The sequence below is a fragment of the Lampris incognitus genome, chromosome 3, assembly GCF_029633865.1.
Source record: "Lampris incognitus isolate fLamInc1 chromosome 3, fLamInc1.hap2, whole genome shotgun sequence".
Taxonomy (NCBI): Eukaryota; Metazoa; Chordata; class Actinopteri; order Lampriformes; family Lampridae; genus Lampris; species Lampris incognitus.
In genome coordinates this window covers 79,528,981-79,552,800 of record NC_079213.1, presented here as the reverse complement: position 1 = coordinate 79,552,800, position 23,820 = coordinate 79,528,981, and the positions used below count along the sequence as shown (strand labels likewise).

General features: G+C 46.3%; 1 protein-coding gene across 1 annotated transcript in view; it reads left to right on the top strand.

The window, feature by feature from the left end:
- Positions 1-23,820, top strand: part of palld (palladin, cytoskeletal associated protein) — a 143,044-nt gene that overhangs the window by 107,343 nt on the left and 11,881 nt on the right. Inside the window, exons 11-12 of the mRNA XM_056278031.1 lie at positions 21,856-22,566; positions 23,504-23,645. Coding sequence (XP_056134006.1) covers positions 21,856-22,566; positions 23,504-23,645 — 853 coding nt within the window. The remainder of the gene's footprint in view (positions 1-21,855; positions 22,567-23,503; positions 23,646-23,820) is intronic.

Genomic DNA, 23,820 nt, shown 5'->3' with positions numbered 1-23,820 from the left:
ACACAATCAAAATACATGATAAAAAGGAATACCATAGTGAGGTAATGAACTATTTTAATATTTTAAACAACATTGACATTTACATATACTTAGTCAATGATACATGTAATCCCATATCATTAGTGGGTATATGTAATGGTAATGGGTAGGGTAATGGGTATATGTGAATATGGTTACATTATTGTTATCAGGCTCTGGGTAACCAAGTCCAGAATCAACATCCTGTGCATCAATAGACTACTACCACAGTAATACCATCAGAATCATCACACTGTCATTCATCAAACTGCTCGTTTCTCTCATCATCTGACTCCCCAAGTTCAAAGTCCAGTTCTGGACCATCCTGCTGTTTTTGGTTACTGCAGGTCTGTAACCTGCACATGTCTGTGCATGGAAGTCCATTTGACAGGCACATGCAGCTTGGCATTTTGCATGAATGCACACACTTGCATGTTAGCATTTCCAAGACCACATCTGGTGCAGGTGGGGAGCGCATCCAGTAAATGGCCAGCTTGCCTTCATCGTCTGTCCATCCATACTCAGTAGGGCTTGGCACCACAGGGTTAGCCTGCAGACAGCACTTCCATATTGCTGCCTGATAGTTGGCTCGTTGAACATGCATAAAGAGACAGTCTCTACATGGTGGCAGCTGGCTGGACTCAACCTCTCCCCTTTTGGTGCAGAAGAGCCGGTAACGCAGTTTGTTCACCTCAGCAGTGCTGCTATTAGCAACATACATCCGACAGGTGAACTGCTCAATTTTCTGGAACAGCTCATCACTCACATTCCATGTCTGTCCCAGTTGACTAAAAGTCTCTTGGCAGGAAGTGTGCTTTCTCACTATCTTCAGGGCATTCAGCTTCCCTCGACCAGCGAATGCACTGACAGTGTCGCAGCCTGTGAAGGCATGTAAGCCAATTAGGCTGTCACAGATGCTGTCTCCAAGTGAACTTGCCAGTTTGGTGATGTCGACAAACCGTGTGCGGTTCTGAGTCCCACACTTCTGGTAGATGGGACAGGTGATGTCCTTCTGGAAGCCAAGACAAAGCACCATGACATCAGTGTCCTCAGCTGTGATGATAACTGACTTTGAGCCCGCATTTGCTGCATGCAATGCATGCAGGAGCAGACGGGTGTCAGCTTCTTCATGTGTGGAGTGCAGTTCTGCTGCTTCCTCACACCCATCTTCTGTCAACTTGTAGCAGGTTTCCTCACAGGTCATGTACAACACCTTGCCATGGAGCATAGCTCTGTATCGTGGGAGTTTCCACTCTTCCACCAGAAACTTGATGAGACTGGTCTTGTTGGAGGAACTGCACAGAAATTTTCTCCACTGCTGGACGTGGTGTCCCCCTGCAAGATTCTTGTACTGGAGAGTGATGTCTCCACCCCGGTTCAGTCGTTCAGCATCTTTGATCGAAGTCTGGTGATAGACATCAAAAACAACATCAATCCTCCCACTCTGTGCTCCCTCATGGAGGACCTGGGTCAAGGCTGACTCTGCCACCTATGCAAAGGTTTTGTTGTTGCCATTCATTTTTTGGACCAGGCTCATCCCATCAATGATGGAAGTAGATGGGATTGGGATGTCTTCTGCAGGAGATACATTCTTTTCAAGCTCTCTGGCAAGTGCAGCCTTGTTTGTTTTTCGTAAGGACCCATCAGCATTTGCCAGTGCCCATGGTAGTGGGCCCAATGGGTAGGCAAGGACATCCTTCAGATTCACCTTCCTGCTTTCAGCCACCAGGATCATGTGACTGAAAAGGTTTCTATCTGCCTTCAGAACCACATCCTGTGCTTTCTTTCCATGAGCTTGTTTTGTGCTGACATTGGAGAATGTTTTCAGACTTTGCTTGGTCATCTTGTCGTGGAATTTCACAGGTGGTGGGTCTGCATCTAACCTTGTTTGCTGGAATGCTTGGTAGGCCTCTTCTCCTTTCTCAAGAGCTCTCAAGAGATCTATGGTCACATCAGGTGGAGCCATGTTGCCAGTGGAGAGGCTAACCAAATCAATCTCATCAGGGGACATAGGATTGAGCCAGTTATTCTCCATAAGGTCCATGAGAGACTGGACATCTGCTTCATCTCTCTTGATCCTTGGACTCTGTAGATCTGGATGAGACCATTTGCACCTGCCTTGACCTGTCAGGTCTCTCAGCTGTCTGAGGTACATGCTTCTATACTCAGCTGTGAGATAATATTTGGTCACAGCTCCTGGCTTCAAGCTGAATCCCTTTGTCCCTCCAGCTGTTTGGGTGTCTTTGTTCACCGTTTCTTCTATAGCTTGGTCAACAGGGATTCGGCCAAAGGGATTGGTGCAGCCCAGTTGGACTGAGAAGCCTCCTTCCATGAATTCTGTGTACACATCTGGGTGTGTGATGGGCAGCTCAGACATCTGGGCGTAGTAGTAGGGGAGGTAGCGTGCATAATTCATCCTGTCATAAGCAAAGCACCATGGGATCATTGCTCGAATGCTAGCCAAGTGTAGCATCCAGTCTCCCTCTCTGGATGCTCGGATGAGCCCCAACAAGATTTCAACCATGTCCAAATAGGACATCCAGAAGTTCGAGAGGCTGCCGTTTCCACCTCTAAGGAACTCACGGTAGACTTCAAATAGATCTATGATGCATGTACAAGAGCTGTTCTCGAGGACCTCCTTCAAAGCATGTTGTGAGACTTCTTTCCCAAGGCTGTCAATGGTCTTCAGTGTCTCATTCAGGTGAACCATGTCATTCCTGTGAGTTTCTTCCAACCAGGACAGGAAACCATTCAAGGTCAGTCGCATGAGAGCCTCATACAGGAGCTTGTGTAGTCGCACTGCCCTGTTGTACTTGCGGCTATCCATAACACCAGCAATTGAGCCTTCTGCAATCATGCCAGACTCAATGCAGAGGTGTTTGAGTCCAGCATCTTGGAAACGCTTTCCTATTATTGCCAGCAGTGTGCAGATGGTGTGGAATACCCCAAGCCTAACGATGATATCATGGAACTTGTCATGGTGTTTCCATGTGATCTCGACAGCCTTCGCATACAGGGCTTGGTCAAAGACACAGACAATCTTCCTCAGGCCTAAGCACTGCATGATGCTCAGTGACTGGTTAAGCACCTCGTTGACAGTAGACATTTGTGTCACTGGAGCACTGATGGTAGGCAGATAGCCTATATTGTCGGGGATGACCGTCATCTCTCCTCGAGTCAGGATGTTGAAGCCTGTCCAGCTGCTGACTGATTGTTCTTCTTGTTGTGACATGCGTGCTAGGACCCAAAGAAGGTTTTTCTCTCTGGCAAGCTTAGTATTGGCTGCAGTATCGGCATCTGACTTTTTGCTTTGTGGTGGCCCTACCCGTTGTCCAGCATTGTAAGTTGGTAACATTGGTGGGGGTCCATCAATGCTTCTCTTCTTTGTTTTGGGAACAGTGGGCATGGGTTGGACAGGAAGTGGGTTGACTGGCTTTGCTTGCACAGCAATCCCATTGACTCTGTGAGATGTTCCCTCACCACTGACAGTTTCTTCAAGACGGTCGATATTGTCCCAGGCTAAAGTTGTGAATATGCCAGGATGGATGTTAGCTGGAAGGGCAATGCCACTCCCTGATGATGAGAGTTTCTGGAGACACAGGGCAGTGTTGATCTCTTCCATCTGTGAATAGGACACACTGTGACCAAGTCGGTTGAGGATGTTTATCAACTCTACATTTCCTGTCAACGATTTGACACTGAATGGCAGAACAATGTGCTTGGAAGGCTTGGTATTTCCACATGTCACTGCATATACTATGTCATGGCCAAATGACTGCAGAAGGCACTGCACTCTCTGGGATGCATGATCAGGATCATTTGAGCCTGTGAGTAGAGAGTACAGGAAGATAATGAGCGACTCTGGAATGGTAGGACATTCTGCTTCTGGTTTGACTTCAGGCGGCCAGGTTTGAGGAACATCTTGACTTTTAATGTCTGCTCTCAATTTGATGGCTGCTTTGGCTATAACATCTTGTGCACTGACACTTTTCAGGGTCTGCAGCTCCCTTTTGAGAGACTGATTTTCTTTGGCAAGTTCCCTCATGGACAAGTTATCGGGATAGAGGAGGAATTTTCCTTTCTCATCAGGGAATATCTGCAAGGCTCCAGCAAACTCACTCTCCAGGTTTCGCCTTATGTGCTTCTTGGTTGATTCCTTGACTTGGGCAATGCCTTGGGAGTTCATTGAAGCTACCAGTCTAGAAGAGAGATCAGTCATTGTCATCACTTGAGGATTGCCAAAAAGCTCCATCCTGATGAAGAGGAACAGCTCATTGTATGCCTTATTCACAGCAGCTTCATACTGGGCTGCAGCATCATCATCTTCATTGCTGGCAACCTCTCCTTTGGAAACCTCTTCTTTGGTGTAAAGTCTATAGCATGACCTGTGGTAGTGCCCTTCAGCTGCTACAAGGTCTCTACTCACAATGGCAAGGATTCTGCTGTCCCTTTTCTTTGTGGCTGCACTCCTGATCTTTGCATCAGCTCGCAGTTCTCGACACTGCACCAGTACTTGTCTCGTATTCTGTCTCTTGGAATATTTGCTGTTTTTCTGACAAAATATGCACTCTGCATCATAAGTCCTAGATGTACTTGGAGCATGTCGAGCTACTCTCTTAGATTGTTTCTCTTCAGCAGAGACACAACTTTTCTTTTATTTTGCAAGGAGGCCATCAAGAATTTGCTTCATAGTGAAGATACTGCGACACTTTCTGCGGTAGTAGATTGCTGGAATCTGTCCCTCAGGAATGTCTTTTGCCAGTTTCAAAACTGGTACATGATTTCGTATCTGAGCTGCCCTGAGCAGAGTTCTCCATGAGTCGACACTTTGTAGTGAAACCAGCTTATCTGTATCATCAGAACAGTGGATAATGCACTCCACCCGTGGGCGCTTTGGTATTGGGTAAAAACTTGCTTGTTCACCAGTGGCCATATTCAGTCAGTTTTCACCTGCCACATACAAACAAATACATGTAACTTAGGTGTATGAACACTACTAAAACAAAGTTTACTTTGCTTCACCAGCGTCATATTACCATTATTTATCTTACATAGCCACAAATAGATACATTACCTAGTTGCTATGCAACAGCTGTATTTTGTCCACATGAGGCCGCTAAAATCAACACAAGATGAAAGTTCCTCGTAGCCACTTTAACTAATCATATTAACATATACATTAAAAGAACATAATAACATTATGGGAAATTAGCTTACAATCTTCTCCAGAGTGAGACAAGAAGATAGATACCAGTTTCCTCTATATGTGTTTAGTAGAAAGCTATCTGGCTGCACGTTAGCCTAGCTTAGCACAATGAATGGAAGTACACAGTACTGGTTATCCTTGGTTGTTGGCCAACTAAGAACTGTCCCAGAGTTTAAGCTAGGCTAATCAGTACCAGGGGTGTTGAAATGCTATATTTGTAAAAATCTGGGCAAATACACAATCGTGAGAGGCACAGAAACAGGTTTCCTGAAAGAAAAATGAAATAGCTGCTCATTTGGAAAGGTTATCATGTATTATTTTACTTCTGTTAGTGTACCAAATAAAATGGCACCAGTGAAGTTGTGTCACCTTGGGTGATATCGATATCTGGTCTGACCCATGGACTAACTGGCTTTGGTCTAGTTAGTTTCTTAGTAATAATGCCCTTCTAATTTAAGGTTCACAATCACCTCACACAATGACATAGTATGGGTATATTATACATTTCCTGAATCTTTACAGTCCTGTGAGTATTCCAGTTTTTGTGTTTTGTGTCCCTGATATTCCTAGATGCCACAGGGCTAAAAGAAAGTATATAGTTTAGGCGAACATTGCAGAAAGATGTGTGTTATTGACGGGTTGAAGAGCTCAAGTGACCTCTATATTTGTGAGAAATATCCACAACAGGGCTTGAATGAAAGCTAAGAAGGTCCCCTTTAAAATGATACCAAAGACAATATTATAGAACATTGAAAAATGACCTGACCATGAGGCTAAACCAGGATATGCACCAGCGTCTAAAATGCAATTTAGTTTAGCGGGTGGTTAACTTCATGAGCTGATAACTGTGATACAGCTGCCACTCAGGAATGGTTATCATACCAAAATATCATCTACAGACATGGATCCTTTCAAAAATTATAAGTAAGTTTTGCCACCTTGAGTGTACCGAAATAGGAAATTTTGGGCTCTGGCCCATGGACTATCTACCAAGTATCGTCTTGCAGGAATTTATGCGAGCATTTCTGAAGAAAAATGACAAACCTACACAAAAACAATAGTGTTTAAGCCCTTCGAGCTTGAATCCTTAATCATCCTCATCCAGTCACAGTGCCCACAAAATGAGTTTACCATTGACTGGAAATGGAGCAGCGACACACACACACACACACACACACACACACACACACACACACACACACACACACACACACACACACACACACACACACACACACACACACACACACACACACACACACACACACACACAAACAAGCAGTATCTTGACAGTGCTGTTTGTAGCTTTTGGAACGACTCGCTCATGTTCATAAATCTAGATTAAATTGTTCTGAATCATAGAAATAACACAAAAATGCATTGTTTGGGTGGATTTTGCTTTAACAACTCTGGGTTAACCGTGCTAAGGAAGTGGTTGTATGACTTGGCAAACTGTGGAGGTTGCAGGAGACCTGTGCTGTGAAGTCAGCCCAGCTGTCTGTCGGCGCTGAAGGAAGAGAAAAGGCAGTCAGTATTTGGTTGTGATACCCAGCGCTGATGCCAAGCCAAAAACAAAGAATCAGAGGAAACTCTTGGGGGAGAGGTTCAAACCAGCTTGGTAGGCGAGAAACATGTCCTGGTGTCCAGAGACAAAACGTTCTCTCTCAGCACGTGTGAGAAAATAAATTGGTAAAGCATGAAATAAAGAAATAACGGCAGTTTCTCACTCTGCTATGAGCTTCTCCTTCTTTAATTACCTGGGAAATTCACTCCCTGCTCATGTAACATGGGTGTAGCCAAGGGGTGATGAAAGGTGCAAAAAGTCAAAGCCCGTAACGTCTCACTTTTAACTCTGAAAGTGTATTCAATGAAGTGAAGCAGCAGTTATGTAGCTTAACAAAATAAGTCACTTCAATGATGATGATTTCAAGCCTTAAATATGCATTATTTGGCGATCCTTATTATAAATGTAAGTTTATTGTGGGCATCCAGGAGGCGTGGCGGTCTATTCCATTGCCTACCAACACGGGATCGCCAGTTCGAATCCCTGTGTTACCTCCGGCTTGGTCGGGAGTCCCTACAGACACAATTGGCTGCATCTGCGGATGGGAAGCCGGATGTGGGTCTGTGTCCTGGTCACTCTTCTGGTCGGTTGGGGTGCCGGTTCAGGGGGGAGGGGGAACTGGGGGGAATAGCATGATCCTCCCATGCAATATGTCCCCCTGGTGAAACTTCTCACTGTCGGGTGACAAGAAGTGGCTGGCGACTCCACATGTATCGGAGGAGTCATGTGGTAGTCTGCAGCCCTCCCCGGATCACCAGAAGGGGTGGAGCAGCGACTGGGACGGCTCGGAAGAGTGTAGTAATTGGCTGGATACAGTTGGGGGAAAAAAAGGGGGGGTTGTCATTTCTGGTGCTCTGTTCATTTGTTTTTCACAATTACATTTCATCCACTGTGTGACACCACAGCCACAGCCGACAGTCCTTTAGTGTCCTTTAGATAAGTTGTTTGAGCTGGTAGATGTGATGGAGGTGTGATCTTTAGACAAACATGAGAAAAACAAAAGTTCATGTTTTGGCAGGTAACCATGAGCAACACAGATACGGTAAGGTAGAAAGTACGACGCTGCAGTGAAATATTGCTTTAAGCAGGTGTGCTTTCTAAATATATTGAAACATCTGGCCTTACCGTGTGCTATTTGAGGGTCATGGCCATCGGTCTGTGAAAGAGGGTTTGGTAGGATTTCAAAGAATCAGATTTCTCGACCCGCTCTGAATGAAGATGTGAAAGGATTTGGGACTGAAACTGTGCTGTGAAACAGGCCGTATACTTCAGCTGGCCGAGATCTAGCACGTCAGCGTTAGGTCACTGCCGTTTTGGATAAAAAAATATGTCCCCTGATTTAGTATGAGCTTCTTGTTCAGTGCTCAGAAGTGGTTTTGCTGAACACGTGACTGTTTGTGAAGCCATATCATTTGGACTTGGACAACACCTGGAACTTATAAATCCTATAGTGTGCCCGTGTGTGTGCACACACACGCACATCCTCGTGTTTGTGTGTGTTTAATGATGGATGAGGTGTTAGTGGCTGTAGTGTCCAGTGTCAGCTACCCTGTATTGATAAATGTACGTGCTTGTTGGGTGTGACATTTCACAGGATCTGTTTGCATTTTCAAGGCATTCTCACATATCTTTGCCAGCAATGGAGGAAAAACGCTGTGCTTTTTGCATGTGCTTGTATGTTTACATATATTTACAATCCAGAAATTCCTACGGTATCTCAGTTCCTAAAACAGGATTTTCCATAGCAATGGTAAAATATAGGTCCATTGACAACATGCATGCATCAAAGAAATGTAACAAAATATTTTTAAACATAAAGACACTATTATGAATATAAAAAATCTTAGAAATGCATGCATTTTTTTTTTTTACAATTTCAAGAAAACTCATTCATCCAGATCCAAAACCACGTACTGTAGGACTAACCATTGCACGTACATGTACATGTCAACTGAGTGAAATATATCAAGGTGTGACCACCATGCTATGGGTCGTGATAATAGGGGTAAAACATTTTATTATAGGCTGAGATAATCTCTGGGTGGGCGTCAGACACCAAGCAACAATTATCCTCCAACCATTCCATCGCTTAATCTCTGTTTCATAAGACCGGGAATCAACTCTGACAGTTGAAATTGTTCTCTTGCACGTATTTCTGAAAATGCTTCTTATGTGTATTGAGTCGACGTCTCACTGGCAGCGACTCTGCCGGTGTTTTGATTGAGCTTTTCCTTTATGCTTACTCAAGATAGTGCAAGATTACGGATCTCGAAAAACAGGCACAAATCATCACTTGACAGAGCCTCACTGTTGCATTTGTACATAACATGGTCTTTTGCAAAAACTGAGCTTGTGTCGGCCCAGGGGGCCAACAATGATTCAGGTTTAGGTTACACTAAATTGTTTGCTGGCTACGGATTTGTTGAAAGATAGGCTGTGATAATGTCATCATCACTTGGCCGGTGCAGGGTGGTAGTGCAGAGGAAATAGACTATCCCTCCATCACGGCCCCATAGTAAAGGTTATACAATCTCTCACAACTCACTGCTTTTTTTTGGGAATCCTCCCACAGATCCAGCTTGTGTGTGTGTGTGTTTGTGTGCATTAGTTCATGCACGACAGTATATGTATGTGGGATTTTCCATTCAGAGCACAGTAATGCTAGCTTCAGTGAGCAACTTCTGCACTCGGCCGTAAACGGTTTTTTAAATTTGAATGAGGTGTGACTGAAGTACAATTATCCCTGGGCGGGAAATTTTGAGGTCAAACTATGTCTGTATGTGTGTCTAGGGTGGAAGTGGAAAGGTTTGGGCTTTAAGAAAACCACATTGCACACAGCGTACAACAATTAGCTTCCCGGGGCTATAGATCAGAGGTTACCATTATGTGTTAAAATGCTGCCAGAAAGTGGCAGGGTGTGGGGTCATGACCCAACATGTGTTGCCTCAACACCCATGGCATCCGGGAACGCCCATTCCTGAATCCATAATACACACACTCATGCGCCTCCTGTTCAAGCCCCCTCCACACTCTTCTCTCTCTTTGAGTCAAACACACACACACACACACACACACACACACACACACACACACACACACACACACACACACACACACACACACACACACACACACACACACACGTACATGTCCCAAACAGAATGAGTCTTGTGTATATTTTTCTGAGTCACACAGCTTTGAAGGCCTCTACATTGAATGTGTTATGTAATGAATGTGGATTGACCCCTGTACTTTTCAATCCCTTTACGGTGGCATAATTGTCATACCAAGAAATTGAATAATAGCGACAGTAGCTTCAAACCTCTCTAACCCTCTTTGAGTTTTTTTTTTTAATAAATGATCAGCAGATAATTGGAATAAACTGGAGGCCAGAAAACAAATCTTGCCAACCAGCCACATCACTGCCATACCTCTACTCGCAGAAGTGTCTTTACTAGCTTGTCTGGTACAGTAGCCGATATGTAACCATCCCTGTTTGTGTCGTTATCTCGTTCCAAGTTTCCCCTGACTGTATGTGGGACCCCATGACCTGGATTCTCTCTCCCTGTAATGGCCGTGCTCCATGTAGACCTGCATCTGTGGACGTCTAAGCTATGTTCAGGGAAGCGTCTTGAAGCTGTATGGCGAGCTGAGCAGGGAGCTCTGGCTGCCAGGTTTTGTCACATATCTGCGCTGTGACTCAGAGCTTCCTCTCAGCAGTGTGTTTGTGTTTATGAGGTGCAACTCATGAACTCTCTAATGGTGTATTAACAATCACTTTCTTGTAGAGGTGTTACGTGTGGTTTTATAGAAAGCAGGAAACATGCATGTTAAACAACCACATATGGCAGGCCTACCGAGCTACACGCTTGTGCTGCGGTTTGTCGTTACCGAATGTCTAATGAAGTGGACGGAATGCGGAGGTAAACATAATCGGTTGCAGGTCGATCGGTTCTCTTTAGCAGTTGTTACGTTTGCCTCCGTGAACGCGAATCGAGAGGGAAAATTGATCGCCGGCAAAAAAAGCAAGAGTCTGCAAGAGGAAGAGCAAAAAGAAAAAAGAAAAGAAAATGAAGTCAAGCGAGACAAGGGAGCTGTAGAGAACAGGAAAGCAGATAATTCCACATCAACCTCCAGAGTCAGAGATGGGCAGTCCTTAAAAGGACATCGGAGACACAGGATTGGCTGAGACATCAGACAGACGCACCACTGGATTGGACGGCGGGGCTGAAGTGACCTGAATGGAATGGAGCAGCTTTCCAAATAAGGAAGAGGGTTTCTTGGTGCTGACCTTCAGAACATAAGAGGGGGTTGGAAGAAAGCGAGGGGGAAGAAAAGAGAGAGAGACAGAGAGAGACGGGGAGGGGGGGGGGTCGGACAGGGAGATGAAGAGAGCAAGAGAGTCGGGTGTATGCTTGGGAGTTGACAGCATGGAAACTAAGAGGCCTCAGTGATCCACTCTTAGAGAGCAGACTGTGTTTCCCAGGAGCGAAAGCTGTGGTATGTTAGACAGAAAAAGGCCACGCATATGAACAGATACATAAGTAATAACATGCACACACACACGCACACGCACACATGCTTAGGGAGTCACATTGGTTGAGGACGAAGTCAATCAACCTGCAATTAGAATGGCAGTCCAAATCCCTGACCTGGTGTGAGATGGTGGTGTTTGTGAGCACGTGTGTGGTAGAGAGAGGATGTGAAATTAAAAGAAACACTCTCGGTCAGACCCACATCCTTGCATCCGAAAGTTTTTTTTTAAATGACAACACAGCTCCCACTGGCAGACGGAGGGATGTTTATTATAGGGCTTGTGTGACCTAACAGCATAATGTATACATACTCTGCGGTCATGACAGTGTCGTCACTGTTGTCGCCGAATCTGGTTGTGAGAGCAGGGGAGGCTCGCTGGCTGACAGAACAGGGAGTGAAATGACTCAACACATGAGAGATGTGGGAGATAACTGCTATCTCCAGTCAGACAAGACCCCTGCCGCCCCAAATTGATCTTCACTCCCACCAATACACATACACACACAGCACCCACCTAGTCACACGGATAGTGGGTGAAAGACTCTATCACTGTGACTCATCACCCCTGAGAGACCTGAGAGACAGAAGCAGTGCGGAGGAGTTCTGGAAAATACAGAGCCCATCTAAAAATAGAGACGTCCCAAACCAAAAATAGAAAGGACTAATGCCCAAAAAGTGTGTATCTCAGCCCACAAAATAATAGAGGAGAAATCCTGTTAATTGCGAAAGGCACATATTTTGCCGAATGAAACCGGACCTGCAGGGTGGGATTGTTTATCCATACCACGGCTTTGGGGGCGTTGTGTCCATCTGTCAAATGTTTCCGAAGGCACTGCACTGTAAGTGTTAACACAAAACTCTGACAACCATTATTCTACATTTTCCATGTGGCTGACATGTTGATAATAGTGCCTCTGCCCTGCAAACATGTCAAGGGCAGATAATGTTTCCGTGAGGCCATGAAGAGTACACAGAGGGTGGATTTTATTTCTCTTCCAGTATTGCCGTTATCATCTGAAACAGCTGAAATTGTTCGCTCTTTTGGGGCAGTCCTTGCCATTTAAGTGAAATATGTCCTTTCCAGAATTACAATGAAAACTAGGGATAGGTAAAGCAAATGAAGCACAGTAGGAAGATAAATATAATGAGATAATGGGTGTCTCTGTTTTCTGCGATCCATCTCTCTCATCCTCACTCTCTTTTTCTATGTCACCTTTTAACATGACTCCTGCAGCGGTGAGTGGTTGTTATTTTGGGTGGCTGACTTTAGACAGGGAGCAGCAAATGCCGTCTGTGTTGGAGCTCTTAATATGAAAGGGATGATTTAGGGGCAAGCTGGGAGCCTTTTATTGTGAAGAGGAGAAGTTCAGACACTCAGACTGACTCATGCAGAGAGAGAGAGAGAGAGAGAGAGAGAGAGAGAGGAGAGAGAGAGAGAGAGAGAGGAGAGAGAGAGATGAGGAGAGAGGAGGAGAGAGAGAGATGAGAGAGAGAGAGAGAGACGAGAGAGAGAGAGAGAGAGAGAGAGAGAGAGAGAGAGAGAGAGAGAGAGGGAGGGAGAGAGGGAGAGAGGGGGGCTGCGTCTGTCACCGTCTGGCTGCTCACTGCTCTATATATGCTGCTCATACCTTGGCTGCCCGGCACTGCAACACACACTTCACTTTCCTGCAGGGAAAACTCTGAGCTGCTGCACGTCTAGACTACAACACACTGAAGGTTAAAACTCTCACCTTTACACTCTGTACACACTAAACAAGCTGATTAAACTAACCGGAACCAGACTTCAGCCGAGAGATGATGCTCCAGGACAGAGAGTGATGGGAACAGAATAAAGATTAGACCATGCCAACGATGCTTTTATCGAGAGAATGAGAGAGCAAGAGGAGAGAGAGAGAGAGAGAGACTAGAAAAAGTTATTACCAAATTGGCTCATTGAATCAATAAGAAATTACACATTCATCTTTTGTTTGAATTGAAAACAGACAAAACCGCAGCTTTAAAATCACTTTGTCATTTCAAATACAATAAAATGAAATGGCTGATTTGAATGAGGGTGTAGAAAGAAGGAGAAGACAAATGACAGTGAAAATTAGAACTTTTTTTTGTTTTTATTTTCTGCGCTGTTTGCCACTCAGCCTGTTAATGTTTCAAGCATGTGTTTTCAAAATGAATGTGTGGTTTAGTGGAACTCGGAGAGGCAGAGGGAGATAGCCATTCATTTGCCGGGGGCTCGGGGAGGAGGGCAGTTAGTCCATACTGAGGAGGAGGAGGAGGAGGAGGAGGAGGCTGCATGTGAACTGGCTGAGGAGAGAATCGCCTGGTCTGGGACTCAGAGAGGAGCGCCAGCAGTGTGAGTGGATGCAGCAAAGTCGTTGCGTTTGAAGTTTGCTGTGCCGGGCACCGGCGTTGGGTCTGCGATGCAGAGCCAGTTGTGTTTATGCGAGGCCAGCTTGTTTGCAGTGTTCCTCGGTTGAGTCAAACGGATTAGTAAGCACAATAGAGTCTGTTAGGTGAGAAGGGCTTGGGGCATGCTGGGCTGTAACTCTTTCAGTGACTGAGTTCTCCTGTTTCAGAGCTATGCACTCTCTCTGCCTCCCTTTCTTTCTTCGGCTCTCCTCCTCCTCCTCCTCCTCCTCCTCCTCTCCCCATTCCACTCCTGCTGCTAATCCCATTTGATGGCGATGTCATTCCCACTCCAGTCTGGAGAAGAATGTCCTCAGCATTCCAGCTGGAGAGAGAAAAACACTCTCCGTCTCACCGGGCCGAGGGGGGGGTAAAGAAAAAGCAGGGTTCACTGATGGAGGGGTGCTCCCTTTACCCCACTACACCACTGTGTGAAATGAAACACCACCCCGGATAGAGGAGCTTTCATTGAGCAGGGAGCACATTATGTTGAATGGAAAAAGAAGTGGGGCAGAGAGAAAGTGGGTGATTGGTGTGTAGCTGTGAACTGTCGGTCTGGTTGGAATAAGACAAACGCTCCATTGCAGTGCCTTTAAAGAACCGGGGGGAGGGGGGGTCTGGTTCTGTTTTATGTGGCTTGTGTGCAATTAGACCCAGAGAGAAGGAAGAGGGGGGGTTGGGGGTGCCCAGAAGGGAGAGAGGGGGGAGAGACATGTAGAGATTGAAAATAAGTGAAAGATGTCTGGAGATCAAAGACGGAGAGGGGAAAACACGTCAGCCGACAGTGAAGGTCTGCATGAATGGAAGTTGCGGACAAAGCATCCAAAAGCTTTATGTGTGCTTGGCGTGCTGAATATCTTTTGTTCTCTGCTCATCGTGTCAGGATGCTGCTTTTGCCAGTGCAGCGCCCGAGTTTCGGAGGGTTGGCTGCCCTGTGGGATTATGTTGAGGGTTTTTTTTTTTTTTTTTTTGGAAACTTGGAAGGGCTCCTCGAGCGCCTCTGCTCTGCCTTGTGAAAGGGTTCTGAGTCAAACGCGGGCGTCAGTAAAGTAATTTGTTGTGTTTGTGCGTGTCAGTGTTTGAGGGAGACAGAGGGAGGGGATGAGGAGAGAGAGAGAGAGAGAGGGAGCGAGACAGACGAAGGACGAAAGAAAAAAGAGTTCGTGCCAGAAACATCCTTCTGCGAGTCAGCTGATGATGCAGGTCGGCTCAGCGTGTGTCCGTGGCGCCGTGTCAACAACCGAGATCTGACGACATCTGGACAGAAATCAGCCCAGCTTTCCAGATCATGTGGATATGGTGCCTCTGATTCTGGGTGTGCAGCGCTGTCGAATACATGCACCTGTTTTAAGGGCTTCCCTTCAGTTTGTTGATTAGGTTTTGACGTTATTCTAGATGGTGGCCCACATACCCCCCCACCCCCACCCCAACCCCCCACCAAGGCTATGAAGTTTATCCTACAAACAGTATTTACACAGTGCTGTGATCACTAAGTGCTATTACGTGCGTGGGAGTACATTTATGTGTGTGTGTGTGTGTGTGTGTGTGTGTGTGTGTGTGTGTGTGTGTGTGTGTGTGTGTGCGCGCGTGTGTGTTTATAAATGCAGCCTTCCATGTTTGTGTGCATACTTGTTGATGAAAGCTATGAAAGCTCAATCTCCTTTTTTAATCTCATGCCGTTGTCAGTTGTAAACACTCCGCACTGTGTGATGGTATCTTGTGTTTTCATTTTGAATCCAGTAAACCATTAACTCACCCCCTCCCTTACAACCTCTCTCTCTCTCTCTCTCTCTCTCTCTCTCTCTCTCTCTCTCTCTCTCTCACACACACACACACACACAGACACACACCAAAAAGGACTGGTTTCACCTCTCACTCTTCTCTTCAGATATCTCAGGCAGCCAGTTTCCCTTCTGTCTGCCAATCATACACTTTTCATGTAAACGCTAACCTCCTTCAACAACAGACCACCTAGTCATAGGGTGTCAGTGTACTGGTTTCACGTGTCAGCTCCGTCAGTATGTCGGGGGTGATAGTCTGTACCCACTCAGAGGCATCAGACAAGTTCGGCATGATGCATTGTAGAGATGATGCAGTGCTCAGTGTTTCATACGTTTGAGGCAACAGCAAATCAGGTGTGTGTAATCATCGCAAAACAGTCCACACCTTACACTTGTGTGTCTGTGAGTGGGTGAGTTTGGCCGTGTGGTGATGGTGGTGGGTATGTGGGAATCAGGTGTGTTTTGCCTGCTCTCCCATATGTGAGTTCGGCTTATAGTCCTGGTGTGATAAAGCCCCGTACGAGGGCACGGTCAGGGTCCAGCACCATGTGGTTTTGCAAGTACCTCAGGCAGGTTTCCACACTGGTGGCAGAGGCACTGTTTGTTTTAAAGATGTGATACTGGAGTTTCATTTGACTTGTCTGGGTATGAATTGCTATCAATCTCTCGCACTTGGCAGGGTCAAGCTTTTACTACTTGTGCAAACATGGTTATACTGTCTGATACAAACATACAAGGCTGTATAGCCTGGAAGTAGGCGCAGCCCTCTGTTTTTCTCTTTCCCGTGGGCCGCATGCTTCTCTGAATTGTACTCGTTGCCCAGGCCAGCAGATGGCTTGTATTAGATGTTTGCTCTCCCTCTTTTTCTCTCTTTGGGAAGACCTGTAGACTTTTAAGTGGAAACACAGTCACAGCAATGGTTACTGTAAGAAGTTCTCCTGTTGTCATGTTGTTGTTTACTGAAGGAACCCCCTCATTACAGGATATTTACACTCAACAACTTCCTGTCTTCCCTCAATTGCTTCCTGTCATTGGTCCTGGCAGAGTCCAATAAAATAGCTTTAACCTGTTTTGCTGCGTTCAAGCAGCTGCAGACCGAACAAGATGGTCCTCTGGACCCAGATTAATTGTTGTCATTGTTCAGGGAGCCAAAACACGCTGTAATGGGTAAACATGGCCATTATGCATGTAGATTAAAGTCCTCTTTGATTATGGCTGTCAGATTGGATTGGAGGGATTGGTGCCACTGTTGCTGGCAGGATCTGGGGCAATTGGGTCGACTGTTACAACATCGAGCTTCAAAAGACAGTTCAAGTTCAGCTGTAAAGTTATTTCCAACCCCATTAAGTTCACTGGTGGTGATCATGCTTCTGCATCAGATCTGGGAAGATGAAGTTGCAGCACATTCCTCATCATTTTCTGCCATCTGTGATTTCGATGGTTGTAAACCCATTCACTTTTAATTAGCTGCCCCCCCCCCTGTGGGTCCTCCTCTCACGTCTATCCCATTTAGAAAACGAAACAGACAGAAGCCAGTCCAAGAGTAAAACGTATTTTTTCAAGATCAGAAAGAAGAAAAAGTACATAACTGCTCTGTCTATTTATACCACCAATTGGCAGGAGAGAGAGGAAATGAGAGAGAGAGAGAGAGAGAGAGAGAGAGAGAGAGAGAGAGAGAGAGAGAGAGAGAGAGAGAGAGAGAGAGAGAGAGAGAGAGAGAGAGAGAGAGAGAGAGAGAGAGAGAGAGAGAGAGAGAGAGAGAGAGAGAGAGAGAGAGAGAGAGAGCGAGCGAGCGAGACCTGAGACTAGTGTTACAGTTGGAATGACAAACCGGAGCGTTTTCTCTCGCTGAAACCGAACTGAGTTCTGTGGGCTGCTTGGCTCAGGACCGAACAGCAAAACACAGGGCTGTTTGCATGGCGACAGGCGAACGGCTCCCTTTCAAGTCATCCCTGCTCCACCACAGGGAGAAGGAAATAGAGAAAGGCGGGAGACGTAAAAACACAGAAATGAGGCCCGTTATTTTTGCAGATGAAGCTTCTGCCTCTTCAGCCATTTGCACAACACATTGCTGTATCGTTGCATCAAGCACAGGTCAGGCTTTCGAGGGAGTCGCGGTGATTTGTTGCATTTGATAAGGCCTACACCCAGCACAGAGACATCCCCGGGAACATGAGCACAAGACAGTCTGTGTGTTATGCCAGCTTCATCCTGCACTGTACGCTCGGTGTTGGAGGCTGCCCAACAGCTGGGTCACAGAGTCCAGAGGGCAGCGTCCTACATTGCATGCAGATCTTTTAATTGGTGGGGCTGAACGATATTGGAAAACACTGACACGGCAATATTTTCTTGCTTTTTTTTGTGCCATACGTATTGCGATATTAAAGAAAAACAGGAGTTACACAATTTCGCCAGATACCACAGCGTTCAACTTCAATTGCTCCATCTGAAAAAAATGTATGACTCTACTCATGATTGGGGTGAAATAAGTTCAATACTCTGGTTGACTCAACACAGCACCATTGCATTCAGTTGATACTCCCCCCCGTCAGTCCAGGCTAGTCCACGATCAACAGTGTTTGTTAAGCAGTTTGAGTACCCTTAAAGAAAAGGGCTTGTGGGGATGGGTGAAGGAGGGTTGGTGTCTAGAGAGGATTCAGGATAATACAGAAAGCTTCATGTCACTGTCCTTAATGAGGAAAATGTGATTGGTCATTGGCTGAGTAAGCAAAACATATGTAACAAAGAAATTATTAAATCAGACAACATTTTGTTTTGCATTTGATGGGTTAGACAGTTTTTCTATAAGATTAGTCATGGAAAATGCAAACCTTGCTAGTTTTCATCTGCTATCAAGCAGTGAAAAGGTTTCAGCATAATGTGACTGATTGGCCCATCACTTTGCCTTGTACTAGATCCTTTGCAATGTGACTATTGCACATACGTACATTGGTGCGTGGATGCTGAAACGATGTATCGATCAGCCTTATTAAGAGGGCTATAAAACTGCTGACTGACCTGATCCTAGTGTTTTAACTCGCAGTCCCAAATAGATATCCCAAACAGCATAATCCTAGTCTGATTAAAATATAATCTCAAATAATTGTAATTTTATTGAGTGCAGCGTTCTTTAGCTCGAGGCCAGTCATCGGTGACTTCTTGACTGGGGAGTGAAGGATCTGTGAGGAGAGACAGGGAAAGAGAGGGGGGCTGCAGAGTCGTGTGGCTTTATAGTGAAAGAAAGTGATTGTTTGGAAGTGGAACTTTATATAGAAAAATATGCACACCTTTTAAGGCAAAGGGATGATGTCAGTTACAGCTGGCTAACATCCACACTACCTCCGGCTCATACACATACTAAGGCGAATTCCAGAGAGAGGCGAAAGAAAAAAAAACAACTAACACACCTTTTAAGATAAATTTAGCCAGCTTTATACAATGTGATACTCTTTATGTAGGCAAGGAGCCATTAGAATGGTATTAAAGAGACAGGCACGCAGGCAATGGTTTCTTTAAAGGTCTCCAAGTTCTTTCACACTGAGGCAGTGTAAGTATGCTGCAGAGCGAGAGAGAGAGAGAGACACGGCGAGAGAGGGAGAGAGAGACAGAGCAAGGCAGAGGGAGAGAGAGAGTGAGACAGAGGGAGAGAGAGCGAGAGCGAGAGCGAGACAGAGGGACACAGCGAGACAGAGGGGGAGAGAGAGAGAGCAAGACAGAGGGAGAGAGAGGCAGAGGGAGGCAGAGGGAGAGAGCGAGACAGAGGGAGAGAGAGGGAGAGAGAGACAGAGCAAGGCAGAGGGAGAGAGAGACGGGAAGAGAGTGAGACAAAGGGAGAGAGAGAAAGAGACAGGCGGAGAGAGAGTGAGAGAGAGACAGAGCAAGACAGAGGGAGAGAGACAAACAGAGGAAGAGAGAGAGACAAAGTGAGACAGGGAGAGAGACAGAGATAGAGGGAGAGAAGAGAGAGACAGAGGGAGAGGGAGAGAGAAACAGAGCAAGACAGAGGGGGAGAGACAGAGCAAGACAGAGGGGGAGAGACAGAGAGACTGATCAAGATGGAGAGAGAGAGAGAGAGAGAGAGAGAGAGAGAGAGAGAGAGAGAGAGAGAGAGAGAGAGAGAGAGAGAGAGAGAGAGAGAGAGAGAGAGAGTGAGTGAGGGAGACAAAGCACTGAGGAAATTAAGTATGTTCCCCCTCTGCATGAGCAGGGGGGCAGGGTGCTTCTGCCTGACACGCTGAAAACAAAGCCAAAAAAGGAATCAAACTGCTTTGGAGGGCTGCAAGCCTCAGGAGCTGCCAACTATTCTTGTAAAAGCACTCTTTCGGTCAAAGCTCGAGTAGGAGACCTTATGGGAATGTAAAGAAAAAGTATGTGTTAAAAAACAAATAAGATAGATTGGAGCTGTTTTTTTTCATGTGATGGGATGAATTCGGCAAGGACATGTTATTAGAGGTCACCAAAGTTGTGACAGATGAGAGTGAGCCAATGTGAAAGGCGAGGCTCCTCGGGAGGGGGTCAGGTGACGAACGTGGCAGAAAATAACTGACTAGGAAAGGCTGCTCAGTCATATTGTTGTTGGCTCGTGTGATGGATCTGTCTCACTAAAGCAAGGACCATCGGTTTTGTCAAATGTTCACTCGCTGTTACTGTCCATAGAGGCGGGTGGGGGACAAAGGAGAGGCGTTCCTTTAAATTCTCGTAGATGAAAAATAGTAGAGAAACCCTCTGCTGATTATTCAACATCTGGAAACCATTTGATTCAAGTGAATTTAGCCCTAGTGGTCTCCTGACAACACACATGGCTGGGATGTATATTCTGCACAGGCTGCCTGAGGGGAACTCATCAGTCTCCCATCCACATGGGCATTACCAGCGACTGGAAAAGTCCAAAGGTTTACAGCGCATCTCGAACATTCCCAACAACTCACGAGGCCTTACTCTACGATAGTACCTAAAAGTACACCGCTGTCCACTGGTTTCCAGATTAAGACTTCTTTAAACACCTCCCAGCATTCTGATGTGACAAGTGAAGTAATCACTAAAGTGGGAGGCAGAGTGGACTGCCACACTAACTAATCCTCAGGACCCATCCCTAGCAAAATGATGCACTGTGTTGTGTTGGTTGTGTTGTTGTTTCAACACAGTATAATGCTAACACTGCGAACCACACTTCAGTTCAGTGGTTAACTTTCCCCAAATTACTGATTAATAAAACAACCTATCTGAGATCCATCTCCATCCTGGATCAGATCGTAGTCCACAAAGGGAGGCATTTGTAAGACAAGAGGGCATGAGCAGAACTTCGGTTTTAATCCAGTCTGCTGCCTCCGCTTTTTTTGTTGTTGTTGTTTTTTTGTGTCATATTTTGATATGGCGTCGACAGACTGGTCTTTTAACAAGTCTTTGTTAAAGGCTTGAGGCTGATAGCCTATCAGTCCCTGCTCCTGGTGCTGTGGTTTCCTTTCCAGAACACACGCATACACATGCATGCACGCGAGCGCACACACACACTTGCAAAAATACCACTTCGTAGGGCTGCTGAGCTAGACTCAGTTCAGTCTCTTCTGAACACTCTACCCCAAGCCCTGACTGGCTCCAACAGAGAGAAAACTTCAGAGGAAATCTCTCTCTGTAATTCCTGTCAGAGACCCCCTCATTCATCAACGTTGTGCTGATGTCATCCTCATACTCTGTGTGGTTTTACAGATAAAAAGAAAAAAAATCTTGTTAGATGCATCAGCTAAAGTAGAACTTTCTTTCCATATAACCGGGATGCTCCAATGGCCCTGATTGGCTTTTTATGTCTTCAACAATCGTACTCCCATCTGCTGTCCGACACGTCTGCCAGCTCTACTCAGACAACAGTTGGACAGAGAACAGGCCATTGTGTCATGCTCAGATTGAAGACAGGCGCACACTTTCTTAACATTTTTACAATGTGTCTGTTACTTTGTAGCAGAGCTATCCCCCCCCCCCCCCGCAGCAGTACAGTGGGGTGAGAGGATGTTGAGCGTTGGTGGGGTTTGTATATGTTATGTACTGATTGGTGGAGGAGAGGAGGGTACCCAAGAACTGCTCTCTGGGGTGCTCCTCTGACCCAATAGTCAATCTAATATGGATTCAGTGAAAGGTCTGTGAATTAGTGTGGTTTGACTGCTGTGGTCTTGTGATCTCCCAGTGTGGTACCCCTGCTAAGATCTGGAAGACAAGTGTGATTCAGCTTTGGCCCAGTTCCATTCAGAGCCATATGTAGTTCAGAGCAGTACCATATGTATGATGTGAATATTATATGTGATTTCTGAGGACAGATAACAGTCACTGATCTGTGTGGGTCATCTTCCTTGCAGGAACGCTGCCCAGCTGAAGCAGCTGCAGGAACAGATTTTGTTGGAGCAGCAGGAAGCAGCCAACTGGCAACAGCAACAGGATCAGCAAGGGCAGGAAGTCCCACCCCCCACACAACAACCACAGCCAGCCCAGGAAGTACCTCCACCCGCTCCACCCTCTCCTCCTCTTCCCCCTCCTCCCTCTTTCCAGGAGCTAGAGAGCAGCGCAACTATGCAGACCAGCACCTTCAACTATGCCCGTCCTAAGCAGTTTATTGCTGCCCAGACCCCTGGGCGGGGCAGCCCTGTGGGGAGCTATGTCACCCAGTCATCAGGCTCATCAGGCTCCAGCCTGTCCTCCCCTCTCTCTCCCCCCACCTCACACAAACCCTTCAGCAGGGTCACCCTGCCGCCTTTCAGCAAGGCCAGCAGCATAGAGTCTCCCACCTCTCCTTCCTTCCCTCCTCCTCCTCCACCCTTCCTCAGCTCCAGTAACCTGCCCTCTCCATCAGCCAATGCCCAAGACTTCCCTCCTCCCCCACCCCCTCCCCCTCCCCCTGTGTTCTCGGGCCCCACCATGTCTCCAGCTTACTCAAACACCTCCTCGCCCTTCAGTTCTGTCCCTCCATCTCCAGCATCCAGCTTCCTGTCCTCCGTGTTGCCTTCCACACCCTCCACTCCCAGCAGCCCGACGGTCAATGCTCTGGGCCTTCCCAAAGGCAATGGGACAATGTAAGTAACCCTCGATCACAGACAACCTCAACAGGTGCCTCTTATGGCGCTAAGTACTGTAGACTTTACACGGGATTTAATAACATTAATCTATCCATACATATATACGTATATATATATATTTAACTCAAGGAGTGAGTTAGTGTGTCAGGCGTGTGGAGATGCAGGCCCCCTTCCTCGTTGCAGACAGGTCTGCTGGCAGCTGCAGCTGGAGACTAGAGGCTGGGTGTCTTCTGCTGGAGAAATGATGACACGTTTACATTCTTATACAACATGTTTATAGGAAAGAGCGCACCAAAAAGGCCTTGTAAATACACATGCATGAACAGACACACACAAGGTGCAACACTCTTAGCCCCCCACATGGCAAAAAATGCAGTATGACTTCTTGAAAGCACTAACAGGTCTGTCAGTCAGATAAACAATTAGATGTTGTTAGTGCGATGTACCTATCAATAGATCCCGCCAATCTGGTCTCATCATTTCCGTTTTGAGATAGGCAGCCTCTCAGAACACTCCCTTCATCTAACCATAGCTGAAACTTGTGTAGCTAGCCAAGAGAGATGAGCTGTTGTGTACGTGATCAAGGCTGTAGTTGTTTTCTGACAGATGTTCCGAAGAAAATTAAAATCCCCGTGCTAGTTGGCACCCCAACCTCTATGGACATTCCTCCTCTCTGCCGGTTGGTTTTGGCCATCCCTCACTTACCCCTGCTATCCCCCCTCACCCTGGCATTCAGTTATGAGTGGAGCGAGATAAAAAGACGCTGTGTGGAATGCTGAAGTCCAGATAAGCATTGATGGGGGGGGGGGGACTTCAGCGAGAAAGAGAGGGAAGAAGGGTTGTGACGTGTTAAGGAAATAGTCTGTGTCATGGACTTCAGGGTCCGCATTCTTATCCTAAGGAATGTTGTTGTTGTCTTGTCCCAATCCCTTAGAGCATTCCCCAGGAAGTCCTCAGTCACCAGATCCCCTCGCATGGCCTCTGACTCAGACATCCAGGGATCCAAGGACGCCGTCATCCAGGACCTGGAGAGAAAGCTGCGCTTCAAAGAGGAGCGTTTAAGCAATGGCCAGCAGGTAAGTGTGCAGTGTGCGTGTGTGTGTGTGTGTGTGTGTGTGTGTGTGTGTGTGTGTGTGTGTGTGTGTGAGATCATGCATGCTTTTGTGTGTTTCCGGTGTATTCAATATGAAGGAAATGACTTTTTCTAGGTAATGGGAGGAAGATTGTGCTGGTCATTAACACTAATTAACA